We start from the raw sequence: 20,184 nt of genomic DNA, 5'->3' as shown, positions 1-20,184 counted from the left end.
AATTTGCAGATCACATCAAACTGGCAGGAGTACCAACACTCCAGAAGACAAACTCAGGTTCCAAAAGGATCCTGACCAACTTGAACAATGGGCCGTATCCAACAAAATGAGTTTCAGTGTGGAGAAAAGCAAAGACTTACATTTAGGCAGGAAAAACCAAAGGCACAAATATAGATTGGATGAGACCAGGCTTAAAAACAGCAACTATGAGAGGGATCTTGGAGTCCTGGCGGACGATCACATGACTAAGAGCCAGCAGTGTGCAGCAGCAACCAAAAATGCTAATACAGTCCTGGGTTGTATAAACAGAGGCATAGAATCTAGATCACACAAAGTACTATTACCGCCTTATAAATCCTTAGTAAGACCACACTTGGAATACTGCAGCCAATTTTTGTCACCATACCACAAAAATGATGTTGAGAGTTTGGAAAAAAAATTCAGAAGAGAGCAACTAAGATGATCAGGGGCCTGGAGACTAAAACATACGAAGAACGGCTACGGGACTTGGGTTTGGCTAGCCTAAAGAAAAGAAATAGGGGAGACATGATAGCAGTGTTCCAGTATCTGAGGGACTGCCACAAGGAAGAGGGGGCCAGGTTGTTCACCAAAGCACCAGATAGAAGGATGAGAAATAATGATTAGAAACTGATCAAAGAGAGAAACTTCCTGACAGTGAGGACAATCAACCAGTGGAACAGCTTACCCCCAGAAATTGTGGGCGCTCCATACTGGAGATTTTTTAGAAGACTAGACCAGGGGTAGGCAACCTTGGCTCTTTTATGACTCATGGACTTCAACTCCCAAGCTGGCTCAGGAATTCTGGGAGTTGAAGTCCATGAGTCATAAAAGAGCCGAGGTTGCCTACCCCTGGACTAGACATTCACCTATTTGAAATGGTATAGGTTCTCCTGCTTGAGCAGGGGGCTGGACTAGAAGACCTCCAAGGTCCTGTTCTATTCTATTCTATTCTATTTTATTCTATTCTATTCTATTCTATTCTATTCTATTCTATTCTATTCTATTCTATTCTATTCTATTCTATTCTATTCTATTCTCTACTGAGGAAATAGTGCTCCTATAAAGTCTTGGGAAACCTAAACAAGCTGGCCTAGAAGATAACAAGTAGAAGCTACTTGAAGGTAGACAAGAAGGAATTCGAATTTTGCACTCCTGTAGTGGTAAGAACTATAGTAGGAAGAAAGGTTACCATGGAGAATGATGCTGTAAGGCAGGGGTGTCAAACTTGCAACATCATGTGATGTGTTGCAACTTTTTCCCCATTGCCAGTAATGGGGTGGGTGCGGTTTCGGCATGATGCATCCAACCCGTGGGCCGGCAATTTGACACCTCTGCTGTAAGGGGAACTTACAGCCTATTTGCATCAGCACAAAGCCTGCTCTTCTATTCCTATTTGAAATGTTCCACAGAAATAGGAGGGTGTGATTAGAATGCTAATAAACTTACTTTAAATGTATAGTAATGATACCAAGAAGAGCTCCTTCTTAACTATTGCATTCAGGATAGTTATAATATTGCAGTACTCAAAAAATAAAACCCTTCAGAGTTCAATGGATTTTCTCCCAGGTGAATAATAAAATACTGCAACTTAAATGTGTTTCTCTAAACTAAAATGTAATGTCGAGTATTTCACATCATGAAACAAAAAGGACAATCCATATTTAGGACATTTTGAAAGTCATTGTGAATAAAACTCAACCTCTGTGGGTCATGCTAGAAGTTCAGTCTACTATAATTGGAAAGCACCATGCTGTGGAAATTTGAGGAAGACCTAGGACAGGGGTATGCAACCTCGGCTCTTTTATGACTCGTGGACTTCAACTCCCAGAATTCCTGAGCCAGCATGGCTCAACTTGGAAACTCTCCCCTTTCCCCTCAAGCATGGCTGGCTCAGGAATTCTGGGAGTTGAAGTCCACGAGTCATAAAAGAGCCAAGGTTGCCTAGGCTAAGCAGACCTTTGACCTGATTTAGTACATTATTTCCAAGAAACAAAGAAGATTGGGAATGAATGGTATTCAATATTTTTTTTCCTCAGCTTTGGGACAACTGATTTCGCAAACCACCCTGGATATTTCGTTGAAGGACAGCGTGCAAATCCGAAGAAGGGAGAGTTCTGTTTCGGTTGGCTTTTGCTCTAAAGCAGGGGTCTTCAAACCTGGCCCTTTTATGACTTGTGGACTTCATCTCCCAGAATCCCCCAGCCAGCGTGCCTGGCTGAGGAATTCTGGGAGTTGAAGTCCACAAGTCATAAAAGGGCCAAGTTTGAAGACCCCTGCTCTAAAGCAGTATGTAGTAAGCCGCAAATCAGAGCATCTGCTCGCTCAGCAACTCATCAGTCGCCTCCCAGATCAACCAAGCCCCGACCCTGCGATGGCCGCTGGAATGTGGGCGCCGGCCCTTGTCTTCTGGCTCCAGACTAACCACGCCTTTTCTTGTTCTCCTGGCAGAGAGAAAGTCTCCCACTTACATCCGTCGGGAAAACCCCAGGCACCAAGGCCGCGCCCGGTAGCGAGAGGAAACGCCCGGGCTCCACGCGGCAGAACTAAGCACCTCCGCAACTTCCCCCAAAGAGCGATCATTATCCTTCCAGCAGCCTCGACTTCCTTTTTTTTACTTTTTCTTCCAATACCCCTTTTCTTTGCAAAAGGCCGGCTCTGTTTAGTGCGGCGCGAGGCGCTTTCTCCGCAGTCGATCGGCGGACCGCATTTGCCCAACCCGGGAGCCCGATTCGCCAGGCCTTACTCGCTTCGCGTGGATTTCTTGGAAAAGGAAGCTGGCAATGAACGTCAGGCGACAACTTCCTACTGTCTGGTTTCCGTGCAACCGGCGGTGTTAAAGACTCGAAATGCTCTACGGCAGGGGTCTTCAAACTTGGCCCTTTTGTGACTTGTGGACTTCAACTCCCAGAATTCCTCAGCCAGCCATGCTGGCTGAGGAATTCTGGGAGTTGAAGTCCACAAGTCACAAAAGGGCCAAGTTTGAAGACCCCTGCGTCTACGGGGCTGCCAAATGGAAAGGAAAAACCTCACTAAACTCGGAACGCGCCGGGCCCCGCTAATTTAAGCTCTATTTATTGAAAGGGGGGAGGGGGGGGGGTCTGACGAAATTTGGAGATGGAATTCTTTTTGTTATTATTATTAATTGCAGAATTTAGTCGAGACGCAAATGCGGGATTGGCGATTGCATTGGAAAAGGGGAGCTACGGCATTTCAGGAGGGGAGAGATTAAAGTTTTATATACAGTAGAATATGCCTCGGATTCCTTTCGCTGATGTCCACCGTGCGTCAAATGAGCCGCGGTTCGTCGCCCTCTGATAGGGTGGTAATACTTCTTCCCTGACGGAAGTTAGAAAGGTGACGGCGCTAAAGCTGCACAATTCATTGAATCTGATACGGAACGCGACAGACCTTTAATTTTTTCTTTAAGTTTTTCTCCCACCGCCTCCGCGAATGCCACTCAAACGCCCCTAAGCAGGCCTGAACATATGTTTAAAAAGAGGTCGGGGTGGGGAGTCTGCCACGGAGGCAGCTAAGCGATCCCATTCTACCCACTGTCCGTTTCGTAACAGCTCTGATTGGCTTTAAAGGAACCATACAAGATGTGATCGGCTTTTACGGCTATGCTGAAAATTATCGAGAGACCTTGGCTTGTTTGCATCTGGAATTTGGCTTGCCAGGCCCAAATGAGACTGCCTAGTAGTCTAACCATATTTGTTCTTTCTTTGTTTTTGTCAAAAGACCACGTTCACAATTGCCGGAAGCCAGGAAATCTTGTGGTGCTGGCTTGTCAAAGTTACCCTTGCATGTCACAAGAGTAGTTGATAGTATGACAAATATTGTTAAACAGTTAAATCAATTGAAGTATGAAGTATTTCTGTAACAGCGCACCTGATTTGTCTGTGTTCATACAGAGCAAACTGCTTGATTGAACAGTGAATATAACGAGTGCATTCACCAATTAAAAATTGCATAATATGTTTCACTGCAAAGAATACTTACCTATAAAACAGATACAGTTAGCTATATTTATATTGCTATAATATTTGCAATTATCATATTGTTCTATTCCAGGGGTCTTCAAACTTGGCCCTTTTATGACTTGTGGACTTCAACTCCCAGAATTCCTCAGCCAGAGGAATTCTGTTTAAGAGCACTAAAGACAGTAAAGAGTAACCAAAACATTTTGCCTTTAAGTTTTTATATACTGTATGTTTATCACTAATAAATTGTTTAAGTGACATATGTACTCTTGAGATTTACATTAAACTTCGTATACAGAGGAAAGAGTTCTGAATGGATTCTGGCAAAGCCTTCTTGCCTTGATTTTATAACATACTGCAAGAAACCTCACTAAAATATAGATAAAGGAGGAAATATAAATGATTAAAAAAAGGAAACAAAAATCACTATATAGGTTTTGTATAAATATAAAACAAAATAATTGCTTTGTAGAAAGAAGAGTTTTAACATTTAACAAGGGGAGACTAGGGCTACAAAGGCAACAGTGTTAAAGTAGCTTTATTTATTAAATCTGATATACTGCTAATTCTGAAATAAACTTCCTCCTATTATCTCTTTAAATAACTATTCTCTTTCTCATTCCAGGATTATTACATGTTCATACTAACATATCTGTGTCTATCTGTGCATGCTGGCTAGGGAATTTGGTGAGTCGAAAGCCACATATCTTAAAGTTGCTAACATTCAGAAACACTGCAATAGTTATCAAAGACTACATGGAAATGTTTTGTAATTGGAAGAAAAATGGAAGTTAAACACGCAGTTTATTTCATGCCTGTTCTATTAACTGCCCCATATAATTACTGCAAAGTATTAGAACATAGTTCTGTAGTTGCAACTTGCTGAGTATAGTTTGAAACTTGCCAGTGGCATGTTTGACTTTATAATTCAGCTAAGGCCATGCTTTATTCACAGTGAAAGAGAAACACATATTCTTGTCAATAAATAATCCATGTCTGATTCCTAGAATAGCAATGATAATCTCAGTTCAATGAGTGGCACTTCATTCTAGCATATCCAAAGATTACCCTGTATTATGGTTAGTACATTGCAAAATGCTACTGCAGAACCAGGGATCATGTTTTGAATAGTTGTGGATGCATTAAAACACTTTTGAGGGTAGTTTCTTGAGTTGTGGCTGTACTTTGGACTCAAAAATTGCTGAGAAAAGCTTGTCAGAATGTTTCTTATCTTCTACATAATATTTACATAAGATAAACACTGAAAACCAACATAATGTCATAAAATGGAATTCTTTGTTCTAGGGCTCTTCAATCTTTTCAAAAATAGATAAAATAAAAAGTTGCATTGTACTAAAATGTAAGCAAGTCAGAGGTTTCAGGCATTTAAGGTGCAGATTTTTAAAACTCACTCAAAATAAAACTTAGTGTGGCTAGTTCTTGCCAAAGTGCTAAAAATATGGTTTGTTTTAAAAAATAGATATTCAGTAAAGATATTGGATAACTGGAGGTTAATTCAATAAGTTGGAGGGTTGCATTAATAATTAATTTTAGGGCTCCCAGGCAACCTTTCTTGCTGGGATTAGGTAATGGCATAAGTGTATTGTGTAGGACTCATAACCTAATGATGTCTGTCTGTCTGTCTGTCTGTCTGTCTGTCTGTCTGTCTATCTATCTATCTATCTATCTATCTATCTATCTATCTATCTATCTCTATATATGTAGGTCTTGGCGTATTCGGGTCTTTTCCCGTGTAAGATCTTACACGGGAAAAGACCCGAATACGCCAAGACCTACATACCTGTACCTGTGAAAAATTCCCATGTAGGATTGAGGGTGTCTTGGTGATGTTTCGACGAGGTCCCACTTGTCATCTTCAGGCTGGTGTTTTCAGTTTCGTGCTTGTGCGAGCGAAAACACACACACACACACACACACACACATATATACACACACACACACACATACACACATACGTACACACACATATACATACCGTATATATATATATAGTATCATACACGTGCATATTATTTGAGAATGTAAGCATTTGGTCAAGGAATTTCTGCAATTATACCAAATGTGAATCTTAAATGTACACGCTCTACATTTACCTCCAGTGTTACAAGCCTGATGGATAATGGCAATGCTGAAAAGCAAAGAAGGTGAATTATATCTATGACTCTGTGAGGTTTGGCTCTGGTCTACAGTTTGTAGGAAGATAATTTAAGATTAGATTCCATAGGGCTAAGCTGTGTCAAGGAAACTGCTGTGCTAAACACTTTCAAATCACACATTTTTGTGAGCTAGCTGAAATGAAAAACAGAGCGGAGAAGTAGGCAGATATTTTATTAGGTGTAGGGCTCAGGATGTTATTATACTGAGGTTTGTTAAACTTGCTGGAATAGTAGGAAAACAATGTGTAGAAGGAAGTTCAGGACTATTGAACTGGTTAGAAGTTTATTACTGTGACAGGACTAGTATATGTCACTAGGAAACTCATCATTCTAACAATGTTGGAGAAAGATCCATCATTTTGACAAGTCTTCTTTCTGTCTGATTTGTCTTCTCTGTTCACTCCCCATTCTCACTCCACAGCAATACTTATAACCAAAGTATGGGTGTGAGCATGTTCCAGAATTCTCAGAATATAAAAGAACATACATTGATAGTGTATAATAAAACAGGCAAGAAAATGTACTCCTTTTGCCTTGATTTCCATACTATTTGTTGCAGGAAGAAATAGAAAATGACTTTTTTTGTTGTTTGGTTTTGCACTTTTTTATAGTGCATTAGGGTATTATCCATATAAAAATGCAGTTCTGTAACTATTTGTTCTTTTTTTAATTTGATACCATTTTTGTCCAGGCATTTTGAGCTCTTCACTTACCTTTAGATGGCAATTCTGAGACTATATTTTTATTCTTTCTATGTAAGGTAGGATAAAGGATTTTCTATGCTTTAAAAAAGTAATATACACAACTGAAAACTATAAATATTAACCCAGTCAAAAGTAGAGTGAAATGTTAGAGCCAAGTGACAGAAGTCAAGCAAAATATGCAAAGAGAGAGAGAGCGAGAGAGCTTGGTTTTCGCAAATCACTTGAAGGGGTTCCTTACAAGACCTATTACAATGATGGCAAAACTTTTAGAGACCGAGTGCTCAAACTGCAACTCAAAACTCACTTATTTATCGCCGGGTGCCAGGTGGGCGTGGCCCACTGGGTGGGCAAGGCTGTGGTGGTCATGGCAGATTGGGTGGATGTGGTCACCTCAATGTTGCTCGTGGAGAGGGATGCCTGTGGGTGGTGGGCAGGGATGGAGGAGATCCAGGCAGTCTCTGGCAGGTGGGGCGGTATGCAGGAGGCTTGTCCTGCAGGGTGAGGCGAGGCAAGGTGGGGGTGCCATTGCCATGGGGCAAGGCAAGGGCCGGGGTGGCTGCTGCCTGGCACCATCGGCCCCCTCATACAGAGGCCAGCGAGTGCATGGGGGCCAACGGTGTCCATCAGCAGCCATACCCTGCCGGCCCCTCGACTGGCGCACTGGGGCTCCTCAGCCTGCCGCCAGCAGTTCAATGAAGCCGCCTCTGAGCTGGATGGCTGGCGGACAGCTGAGGAGGCAATGAAGTTGGTCGTGCCCAGGAAAAGGAGAGCATGTGAAGCAGGAGGGACGGGGGGGGAGGGAAATCAGCTGTGCCAGGATGCATCCGCCCACATGGGACCTTGGCGAGTTAGCAGGTGGCTGCTTGAAGAAGGATGGTTGCCATCTCTGGGGCATGGTGAGTGTGCCCACAGAGAGGGCTCTTGAGTGCCGCCTCTGGCATGCGTGCCATAAGTTCGCCACCACTGGCCTATTATTTACATGAGAGGTGGGAAGACTTTTTGGTGATACAAAAGACTTAGGACTAAAAACAATTCTGCCCTTGGGAATATCTTTCGGATATTCCCCCCACCCCCACATCTTAATTTTAACATTAGAATGTGGGGGGAGAAGAGTTATGTTGCCACTCCCACAGATACATTGGAAATCAGAAATCCTTACAATCCTTCCTCTGATAATATTATAAATTCTCCCTACCTTCCGCCTCTCCCCTGCCTATATTATTGCATGCTTAGGGGCTACATATCCATGAAGTATAACTTCAGATTGAATGTGCCAGGAAAAACTGTGATTACGGCCTCTTTGCATGGATAAACCTATTTGCTTCGCTCCTACAAAACATTCCCTGGCATTCCCCCACCCACAGTGTCCTTGGAGATCCAGCATTTGCTTGAACAATGCAGCAGAGTGACATCTTTGTGTTTCATTACGAGAGAGATTTGTCTGCCTGTTTGCTTTGCGCCGCCTCCTTGATTTCCACAAGGTCTGACTGCTGCACGTCCTGCAAACCAAGGTGGTGAAGGAGTTTTGCTGTGTACTTGTGCACCCACCCATCTTTCCTAAAACAATTTTATGCTACCCACTAGGGGACAGCCTATGCACATCTGAGCAACAAGGGGCTTGAGATATAACATAACCAACCTCTGTTAAACGAGAAATAATTATTTTACAAAGTAAAAAGCAATGTTGGACTTCGGACTATTGGGAGTTGGACAATACTATTTTTTATTCTTGAATGCAACACATGTTTCTCTAACTTCATATTTAATTCATCTTATTATCTAGACACAATAATAATAGTTTATAGGATGATTATATCCTTGCTGTTAAAAACAGTCAATTTAGGGTTCGTTATAATTTCAGTAGAACTGATTAGCTAAAATGTTAAAGAGGAAAATATTTTTGTCTTCTTATGCAATATTTTTCATTTTCACGTTACATGTTCTGTGTCAGTCTGAATACAATACTTGCTTAGTGGTTTATTAAACACAACATTTTTGTATTTAAATGTCGAGGATCCCATCTGGTGAAACAATAATTAATGCACATGAAAGGAGTTCAGTAATAAGTTACAAGAACTTGTGTTTTATTGTGAAGGATTAAGACAAATCAGAATACTAGTTTTCTAAACCCACAGGTATTATGAGGATTATCACAGATTTTTCATGAACATTTCTTTCCAGCAAATGAATATGACTTGTGAGATTTAGGATCGTTTAAAATATTGGATCGAATACAACTAATATCGATAAAAAGGGGGAAAAAAAAAAAGCTTTGGAGAATGCGGGCATCGATCCCGCTACCTCTCGCATGCTAAGCGAGCGCTCTACCATTTGAGCTAATTCCCCTTCCTTATTTTCGCTTTTTTTCCTTAAGCCCTTTATGCAGAAGAACTGATCCAAACTATTGGTAATATTTACTCGATTTGTTCCCGAGTTCAGTAGATTGTCCCAAATTTCGTTTCCTCACTATAAAACCAGCAGGCAAAGGAGGGAAGAAGGACCGGGAACGCAGTCTCGCCAGAAAGCGGGATGGGGGGGAAACTACACTTCCCATGACCCTTCATAGCGCATGCGTCGCGCGGTCTTGCCGAGCGCGCCTCCGGGAGGAGAAAGTCGAAGCGCCGCGGACGGCGACGGCGGCGGCGGCGGCGGGTTTGCTCCTGATTCGGGCTCGCTTTGCATTGGGCGAGGCGGCGACGGTTGGCGCCGTTGCTACTCTCCTTCTGGCTCCTGGCGGCGGAGGATGAAGAGCGGGGAAGAGGAGGAGGAAGACAGGGCAGCCGGAGCAGCGCGGACCCCTCGCTCGGTTTGAGGTGAGCTCGAGGAAGGGAGAGCCGGCGCCGGTGGTGGGTCGGTGCGGCGACGGGAAGAGACCGAGGTGGCCTCCGTCCCCGTCGGAGAGGCTCGGGGAGAAGCGTTGGTGCCGCTCCGGAGGGGCTCGGGAGGAAGCTGCCGGCGGAGGGGGAGACGGCAGCTCCGCAGCTGCGGTCCCCGCCGGGATGGAGGTGCTTGGCCGCGCGCGCGCACACACACACACACACAGGCACGCGGAGAGAGCGAGAGAAGCCCGGACGGGGTGACCCGTTTCTTGGGTGGCGCGTGTGAAAAGGGAGCAGGGAATGGGGACCGGCAGGCAGGCGGGCGGGCTGCTCTGGGCCGCTCGGAAGTGTTGGAAGGCTCCGTCTTACGGTGAAGGGCGTGTGGCTTCGAGCCTTTATCTAGGCGGAATTGGGGACCGTGTCTAGGAGAGGGCTGGAAGGTCTCTCTCTGTCTGCGTGTGTGTGTTTGTGTGTGTGTGTGTGTGTGTTCAGCGGTAGGAGGATGGAATTCGTTTGCTGTGGGTAGCAGCTTGGTCGGGGAAGGGGGTGTGTGTGCTGTGCCATTGTGTGTGCACGGGGAGCAGCGGGCTTTGGAAGCCTTTGTAGGATTCTGGGCAGGTCCCGTTTGGTTTTGGGCTGGGAAGACGGGGAAGTGGAGAAAGGAAATAAGTAGGAATGGTAGGTAACCCGGTGGAGATGAATATTCAAGCCTAGCCTGGGGACACCGGATGTATGAGACAGAGAGACACGCAGAGAGAAACAGACAGAGACAGAAACACAGACACACACACAGAGAGAGAGAGAGAGAGAGAGAGAGAGAGAGAGAGAGAGAGAGAGAGAGAGAGAGAGAGAGAGAGAGAGAGAGAGAGAGAGAGAGAGAGAGAGAGAGAGAGAGAGAGAGAGAGAGAGAGAGAGAGAGAGAGAGAGAATGAATGCATGCTGTGGAGTGTTGCATTTCTGATATCTTCATGAAGCTCAACTTGAGGAACTTTTATGAGCACAATAGTTAAGCTTGTGCTGTGGATATCTTTAGAAAAGAGAACTCTTCCTGGAGGTGTGGGAACCACTAGAACAACGAGCATCATAACCTGCTGGTGTTAATCCTTGAAAGAAAACACGATTCTGAGAGTAACAGGATTTTTTTGAATATAAGAGGAAGAGAAGAAAGGGAATGATGTATGTTCTTTCTAGCACCCCTGGAAATTAGCAGCAACATCCACGATTTGGACAAAGCCACTTGACAAACAGGTGAAGACTGCTGTTTGTCATCTTTTTACAGAGACCAGGAATAGCACTAAGTAATCTAAACCTCCTGTTATGAAATGGGCTTGGTCCAGGTGTTTGTCTCTGTGCCAGAAAAAACCCTTGTCAGTATGAACACATACATTCACACAGTGGAAACTTTAAAACAGCTCATTGTCTGTTCTCATGCTTAGTGGGTTTTTTTAGTTCTTCCTCTGACTAATAGTAGGCTTTGAGTTTGGTTGAATTACAAGTGATTACTTGAACTTCCTATGTAACTGAACTTGCATGATGCAATTACTTTTATTTTGTAGTAGGAGCAGTAGTATAGAAAAGATAAGCAAAAACAATTGGGCTATCGTATATTTTTTAAGAAAGAGAGCAATTTACACTGTGTTCTAAAACAATTTCAGTTTTATAGAGAGGATGGGCTAAATTAATATACTCAAAACTAAAAACTTTCACATGTTAGCAAATGTCTGTATATTGAGACTAAGTCACATTCTTTTTATTGCATCTTTGGTCTGATTTATGTGTTACCAAATCATGGGAATCTAATAAGCAATATAGTTGTGATGGAATTATGAATTTCGATCTAAGAGTTGTGTGAATGAAATACTGAAATACATTAAATAGTATTTAGGGAATGTTGGGCATCTTTTCAGTGCTTCTTGGTTTTCTCATCTATTAGTATCCGACGTTTGAGGTACATTGGGTTAGAAACCAGATAAGGACCATTGGAATTGTACTTTATTGTTATAGGGTAAAGCAGTGTGTTGTAATCTTGAAAGTCTGACCATGTTTCTTTCCTCCTCCTCCTTAACCAAAGAAAGTGAAGTCAAGTCAAGATCTTTTTTCATGTCCTTCTCTCTTTCAGGGCTAAGTCAGTGTAGCCATCCTTGCATTCCTTGTTCAAGTTATCTCCTCTACAATTAAGAAATGTTGACGAAGGTTAAATTCTGTTGAAGGTGTAGGATAAATATTATTAGCTACATTTTACCAAATTGATATATTTTTGAGATGATCTTTAGATCAAGAGCTGTATGCATAATTTTATACACTATAGGTGTGCATAGTGTAATGTAATGATCAATGTGTTGACTAGGACTCAGGAGCTCTGGCTCCCGACTTTGGGCCAGTTATTATAGGCTAATTATTATAACCCCAACTTTGTTGAAATATCTTGAATACTTTTTGTGTACAGTCTATTTCATACTGAAATTATTATTTATACGATAGGATATAAGGAAAATTTACACATATAAACTAATCATGGAATTGTTAAACCAGCTATTCATATTTTGTAGAAAGATGTAGTGTGTGGCAGTTGAAATTGCAGTGATTCTTAACACTACTAAGTTTGAATTTTTATAAGCAAGAAAACAGACATGATGTAAGAGAAAAGCAACTAAGATGATCAAAGGCCTGGAGACTAAATCATATGAAGAATGGTTGCATGATTTGGGTTTGGCTAGTGAGTCTAAAGAAAAGAAGAAACAGGGGTGACATAATAGCAGTATTCCAGTATATGAGGGGCTGCCACAAAGAAGAGGGGGTCAAATTATTCTCCAAAGCACCAGAGGGCAAGACAAGAAACAATGGTTGGAAACTGATCAAAGAGAGAAGCAACCTGGAATTAAGGAGGAACTTCCTAACACAGGACAATTAACCAGTGGAACAGCTTGCCTTCAGAAATCATGGGTGCTCAATCACTGGAGGTATTTAAGAAGAGACTGTACAGTCACTTGTTTGAGATGGTATAGGTTCTCCTGCTTGAGTAGGGGGCTGGACTAGAAGACCTCCAAGGTCCCATCCAGCTTCTATTCCTATTCCCATTCCATTCTATTCATTTATTCTATTCTAAACATTCCAATTAGACCACTGAATTTTTCTCTTTTTAGTCAAGCTACTAAAGTTTACATACTGTATATGCAAAGAAGAGTATAGTCTTGATTTTCCTTTGAAGCTTCAATATCAAGTAGTTGTGATGGGACATCATTTTTATACTAAGTTACTTTTGTGAGTAAATGAGGGCACACAAGTAAAAATTGTTAGCTTATTCAGAATAAAAGATTGCAATACTAGGAAGCAAAGCATATGAAATAGAAGCAGTGAAATTCCTTTCCGAATCAGACTCGCTAGTGAAAAGTAGCCATCTCTCAATATCAGAAGTTATTTTATTAGCAGGTATTGTGTTACTGAATTTATATTATTGGTGAAAGTTTTTTTTATTATTATAACCGCTCCTCACCTTTGTTGTTTATTTCTGGCTTTAACTGTTTTGCCTGAGGAAGAATTTTTAGAAACCCAGAAGTTTGCTACTATCGTATTATAAAATGCTGGTTGGCCTAAAAGTGGTATTGTTTCTGTGGATTTTAAATAACCTTTGGGTAAACTTTTTTATTGTTTTTGAAAAATAGGAGACATCACTTACGAATTCTTTCATGCTGACTTTAGTACAGTAATGTGTCGAATGAAATTAATAGTGATGTTGAAATTATAACCTCTTTGCAGTTTTACATGCATGAAACATGATTTTGTTGCCCTTCCCAAATGCATCAGATTTGTTTCTTTATATTTCAGGATTTAAACCAACTCTTAAGATCTTCCAAAGATATTATGTAAGTTTCTTTCTCTGTAATTAGACCAAATGAATCTTGTTTCTATTCCATTACTAAAATACATTCTCTTTATTCTGTAAATATAAACATTTTCTCACATTTCCAGAAAGCAAAAACATATATTATTATTGTAGTTTTACTGTTGCATATATCTATTAATTTTAGGAAAACTGATAAAATATGTTTTCCAATGACTAGTGGCCAGCGCAATGGTAAAATCACTTCAAATCTAAAATGATTAAATCTAATTAGATTTAAAAATTATTATTATATATGATTCTATCTGCAAGGCATTGCAGTTGTAGGCAGACTCTGGCTAGAGAATTCTATTACATTTTTTACTAACGTCTGCAATGAAACAAATGCCAAAAAATAGTTCAGTATGATATCAGGAGGAGAAGAACAACAGAGAAGTTAGTCTTGGAATTTGTGATCAGTAACTACATCAAGCTCAAAAGTCCTTTCTCATAAAAATTCAGTCTGGTATTCCCTTGAATGCTCTTCCTCTTTTAGAAAAGATAAAATTTTATTTTCTACTGTTGGTATAGCTTTCTGATTCGCCATTGTTTATCATCCTTCTGTCCATCCTATCATGTAGTTACTAAATTGGATGGGGAGATAATTTTTCATGGGAACTGTGAACTCCTAAAAGTCTACTCATGGGCATATTTGTTTTGTTTTCTTTATTCCTAATTTATTTAACAACTTGCGTTAGAAAAATAAGAAACAAGTGAATGAATATAATGGGAAGATTGGCAATGTTCTATCAGATACCAATATGAAGTCCTAAATTAAACACCCAAAAGTGCCTACTAGTTCTGTTTGAGCAACACGAAAATACTTCCAGAGTGAAGTTCCGCTCAGATTCAAATGGAGGTTATTATTATTGCCTTTTTATGTTCTGATGTTAAACAAATTGCTTAAACCCCTTTTCAGCAAGTAGAATCTGTATAAGTTCAACTTTTAGTATAGGTATTAGCTGTAAAAAGAAGCTGGCATTACATCTATTACTAAAAGCGATTTAAGAATTAATAGTTGTCAATTTAGCAGTGTGAAAATTGAGTATTTCTAAATTCCAAGGTATAGGAAGTATATAACTATTGGCTAATGTTTATTATGTGTTAAGGAAGATAGCTTAAATAGAGTGTAGGTTATCTTTTCCATTAAGCTATGATTTGTTTTAACTATGTTTTGAAAAAACACATAGTGGCCTATTGCATTAATAATGGTAAACTATGCTTACTTTTCACAATAGTTGGATTCATACATCACTTTGAATTAAAATATGTAATACAATAGAAGATCTCATTGAATTGATATTTTCTTTAAACCACGTGTCTTTGATTTATTGTGCTGGTAAGGAGATCAGATGCTTTACATTATTTTACTGTCTGAAATATATAAGTTGTAATCCCATGCAATACATTTCATTACAACGGGAAGGTGGCAATGATGTGCTTAAGTTTTGGTTGAATTAATAATTATATTTTTTTCTTTGAATTCATCCATAAGAAACAAGAAACAGAGTCACATACAGTTATAAACGCTTCCTTGCAACAGTATTACTGTTTCAGTAGTAATTAGTAATTATTTGTCACAATTGATGATTTTTTAGGAAGAAAGGAAGACTAAGATATAAATCATTGGCTCACTGCTAGAAATAAGAGCAGAAAGGAAGGCTTTTACTCTTGAATGATACACTGAAAATCTTTCTTCTAGGCCTTTAGAACCATTAATATTACACCTTGATTCAAAGCAAATACCTGAATATGTGTGTTTGTGTCTGTATGAAATCACAGTACCACCCTCTGTTGAACAGTTATCCCCTTTAGCACATACAGGCTTCCCTTGTCTTAGAGGTTTCTTGGCTTCATACCAGGAAAAATGTCTATGAGGCATGTAGGATCCATTCAAGAGGCCCAGATGAAATTTTTCTCTACATGATATTTGTATATGGAATATTAAAGCATGTAATCTTGTTTAAGAGTTCTGTACAGTAAATTCAAGCCAATTTTATTGGGTCCTTTTCTGATATTTCTATGATTATTTATTTATTACTGAATCTGCCCTTATATAACTTTCTGTATTTTTAATTTTTTGCTTCTTTTAGTGCTTTTTAAATATTTTTTTCCCATGGAAAATTCCTGACTCCCAAACCACCTCATCTACCCTTTTGTTTTTGTAATTAATATTGTGAAGCTATTCTTTAGAACATTGCAGAGAAACAGAACAATTAGGATTGTTGAGATAGATTTATGTCAGTCATTGAACTAATGATCCACTTGCTCTGTGTTTTGACCACTGGAACACTTTCAGATGGTCTAAGAGATGGCAGAGTTGAATAATTAGCTGATGAGTTGAAGTTGCTAAATGTTGCTAGTTCTAGGTAAAACATAACCTTGTTAAGATGATAACATAAAAATTTTATTCCATAAATTTGGATTTATAGGATTTCAGGTTTAATATAAATGTGTAAAACCCAGTTCTTCAGTTGTACCAGGTAAATATTGTATGCAGTCTATTCAGAGGTTTGCTGGTAAAGTGAAGAAATGCAGATATTAATAATTCCATTACAAGTGATTTACGCTCAAATATAGAAATTCTAGTGAATTTAATTGAGATTGCCAGGAGATTAAAGTTTATCTACATTGACTGTCTTATGGGTCTGTGACTATTTGCATTTGTCTCACTGATCTACAGTTATACATATTCAAAACAAACTCATTTTCTTATATTATTATCAGAATCTAATTTGATACATGTTTGAATGAAACTCTAAAACTAGTTAGCAGGACAATATGTAGATGGCTTAATATGATCTTTTCTTTAGAGAATAACTATTGTCTCTGATCAGTTAAGAATACCCTCTTAATATACTTAGTCACTAAGAGAGACTAATATGATTTTCTTCTTACAGTGGATTTTAAAGTAATAGCCTGTATTTCTTCAGGAAGCTTGAATATTTAATGTGCTTGTGGTAGCCATGAGTGGGTTTGATGTTCAGTTTTATGTGATTTTATGTTGGGTGGGCACAATAGATGCAGCAGTATTTTTAATTTCCTATTGTTTTCAGACCTGTAATTAAATTGATTTTTTTCGCTTTCTTGGAAATTTGTAGAAATAAAAACAGTACTAATAGACATTTTCAAGATATTATTATAAAACAGGATTTGGATGCTATCCCCAAGCTCTTATTTATTGCAGACTATGAAGTGATTGGAGACTAAAAATTGTCGTTTTGACTGTATAAATCCTTAGATCAAATTTCAAAGGTCATGAATTATGGATTGCCAAACTATGATGGTATGTATAGAATGGAAAAAGTGATGAACATATAGTATACTCTTCATTCAGTCCTACATGCCTGGCTTAGAGTAGTGTCAATTCATTTGAGATACTGATATGATCCCTTTAGATTAGTATTTAAAGTGTGACCACTTAAAAATTATTGATTCATGCAAAGATTCATTAGATACAGTAAATTTCATGTTTTCTGTTTCATATTATAGCAGTACTAGAAAGTAGAAAATATGATAATTGAAAGTATTGTGGATGTTTTTAACTTCTCTTGTTAAACATATTAAATGTAGTTAATTCCCTGTATTCTTGTTTAAAAATACATTGCATCCTATCTGAGATATTTTCCCCCCAAAGAACTCTTTCTGCTGAATCTTTAAAATGAAAATGACAGTGTAAAACAATTAAACCAATAAATCCTACAATATTAGCAAGGGCACTTAGGCACTCTTAATTTTCCTAGAATTGTGGATGGAGGCCAAGTCTTCCAGATTAAGTTTTAGAGATTAATTTTGGAGAACTCTGCATGAAGTTGGATAGAAAGTGTTACTGGCTTACTTTTAATAATTTGCAATTGCTTTGTTTCCCTCTCACCTCCATTCAAAAACACATAGAGGAGGTATATATAAGCTGTATGTGCTTTTGAATGGGGATGATGATAGATTGATGTTAGATTATTTTTATGACGTATTCCACTAAAATTGGAGAAGTGCTGTGTATTTGGCAGCAGAAATTATTAACAGAAATTGATAAATTTATGAATTTTCTAAGTGATTCATCTGCTGAAACTGGAAGAAGTTGTCCAAAGAATCAAAATTGCTTCTGTTGTTATAGATTGCAAATATTTGGGCCCATATAAACAAAAAAGGCAAATATCTGAGGTGATTAATATTATGTTAAAGTAATGCTTTGATCATTTTTACAGGAAACATTGATAAAGTATATTAAATCACGGTGATGCATTATTTAGAATGCAGTATTGCAGGCTAACTCTGTCCACTGCCAGGAGTTCAATCCTGACTAGCTCAAGGTTGATTCAGCCTTTCATCATTCTGAGGTCAGTAAAATGAAGATCCAGATTGTTGACGGCAATATACTGACTCTGTGAATCACTTAGAGCAGGGGTCCCCAACCCCTGGACCAGTACTGGGCCGCAGCATGCCAACAACTGGTCCACACAAACAAGCAAAGCCCCATCCACGAGATGCAGGCCTCATACAAAACCACGCACCTTCTGGTCTGTGGAAAAACCTCCCTCCATGGAACCAGTCTTTGGTGCCCAAAAGGTTGGGGACCTCTGACTTAGAGAGTGCTATAAAGCACTGTGAAGCGGTATATAAGTCTAAGTACTATTGCTATCATTGATTGATTGATTGATTTGAGTTGTATGGGTGTCCATCCCATCTAAGCCAATTTTTCCAAGTGTAAGTAATTAATTCCTATTCTCTTTACACCAGGGGTGTCAAACTGCCGGCCCGTGGGCTGGATACATCATGCCAAAATTGCGCCCACCCCATTGCCAGCAATGCCAAAAAAGTCGTCATATGTCGTCATACGTCAAATAACATTGCGAGTTTGACACCCCTGCTTTATACTGACAAGTGAAACCTGTTCTGACAGTTAACAACACTGAATATAAAAAGAACAAATGTCTCTAATTCTCAGTATATGTGTAATTTATGATCATACTCTCTAATATAATGTATGTTTATTTGAAAGGACATAACTTAAGATTTTAATACATTAGAGCTTCAAGTAATCTAAAAACTGATGTATGTAAAGCAAAAGAGACATACTGAACTGAATACTTAAAGGAAAATTAATATTTTAGAAACTTTGCTGGGCCCTTGATAAAATAAATGATATTCTTTTGTATTTGCTAAAACATATTTTCAGAAAAGTAATGCATTATTTCAGTGACTTATTTAGAGTAACTCTGGCTCTCATTTTTCAACTGCTGGTTAGAAATGTAGATTCTAATTTCTCTTGGGGGTTTTTCCCCCCTTTGTTTTTTGGGTCAATGAATGGCAACTCTTGCTAGCTGGAAATTTGCTCTCATGAGCTGTCTGATGTCAGCATAATTACTTCCTTGTTAAAGTCCAATTATTTCTGTAAGTATGGGCTTTCTGCCCTACTGTATTAGCCACTTGAAAAGACTGGCATGCTGAAGCACACATTGTAAGATCAGATTTTATCTTTAGGGTCAGGCTAAATTAACTTTACAGTGTGGTGATATCCAAACTTGTAGATAAGGAAGTTATCCTTTTTGTTGTATAATATCAACAGACTACAGAATGTCCAAATAGGACTAGATGATTTTATTTGGGGGATGGGGCAATTTCATTGTAAGCATTCTTTGTCAAAGTTGTCTGTTGATATACTTTTATGTCTACAAAATGTAAATATTAGCATACCAGTTTATAAACTTAAATCATACTTCCCTCTTTGCACATCTTTTTTTCCACAGCTCAGAAACTGCAGGCCATATAATCTCCCCTCACAGAAGAACTTTAATACTGTATTGCTTTGTTTGGTTTCTTGTTCTGTCTCTTTTCAGTTTTAACATCTCTATTTTTAAGCTGATAACTTATGCACACTATTCTGATGAAAATGTATAACATATTGTATAAAGTCATTCTGAAACCACAGTTTTATTTTTACGTCATTTCCTAAGCTTCCCACACATGAAATTTGCCTTCTGTATAAAAGGTCTCTATAATTTCATAGTTATCCTTTAGTTTTTTTCCTATGCTCCAAGATCCTTATCCTAGTTGGAAAATATTTTGACAAACCGTATTGGCAAATATGTTTGTCTCAGTCTGCATTGCTTCACATTTGCTTACACTGGGCTACATGGTTTGGAAGACTTATTTTGGACTTTTTCACAATCTCTTTTAAAAACAACTTTAAATAAATGTGTATTGCCAACAACCTTCACCATTTTCTTATTTACCCATAATTCAGACCATTTATAAAATTAAAAATTGCTTAAGTTCAATAGTGATTTTGTAAGGCTTCACTGACTTGTACCAGCTTCAAAAATTACTTTAAAAATGTTTTAGATCTCATGAATAGACAGTATTACACTGATATTCTTAAAGCAACTACAGGTTGTCCTTGACTTACAATAGTTTATTTAGTGACTGTTGGAAGTTATGTCACTGAAAAAAGTGACTTATGACCGTTTTTCACACTTACGACCATTGCTGCATCTCCACGTTTATGTGATCAAAATTCCAATGCTTAACTCATATTTGTGACAGTTGTGGTATTCTGGGGTCATGTGATCATCTTTTGTGTCCTTCTGACAAGCAAACCCAATG

The 20,184-nt window shown here is 39.0% G+C and overlaps 2 protein-coding genes across 2 annotated transcripts in view; one reads left to right on the top strand and one right to left on the bottom strand.

The window, feature by feature from the left end:
* The window catches only part of RNH1 (ribonuclease/angiogenin inhibitor 1), a 28,081-nt gene extending 25,380 nt beyond the window's left edge, over positions 1–2,701 (bottom strand). The window contains exon 1 of the mRNA XM_081334100.1: positions 2,490–2,701. Within this exon, the coding sequence (XP_081190226.1) occupies positions 2,490–2,601 (112 nt within the window). The 5' untranslated portion in view covers positions 2,602–2,701. The remainder of the gene's footprint in view (positions 1–2,489) is intronic.
* Positions 2,702–9,536: 6,835 nt separating this feature from the next.
* Positions 9,537–20,184, top strand: part of LOC308670079 (uncharacterized protein) — a 99,793-nt gene continuing 89,145 nt past the window's right edge. The window contains exon 1 of the mRNA XM_081331268.1: positions 9,537–9,695. The gene's annotated coding sequence lies outside the window, so the exon portion shown is untranslated. The remainder of the gene's footprint in view (positions 9,696–20,184) is intronic.

This window comes from Vipera berus (assembly GCF_964194415.1).
Source record: "Vipera berus genome assembly, chromosome: 1".
In the NCBI taxonomy this organism is placed as follows: Eukaryota; Metazoa; Chordata; class Lepidosauria; order Squamata; family Viperidae; genus Vipera; species Vipera berus.
The sequence above is the reverse complement of the archived record's forward strand: the minus strand, read 5'-3'. Positions and strand labels throughout refer to the sequence as shown.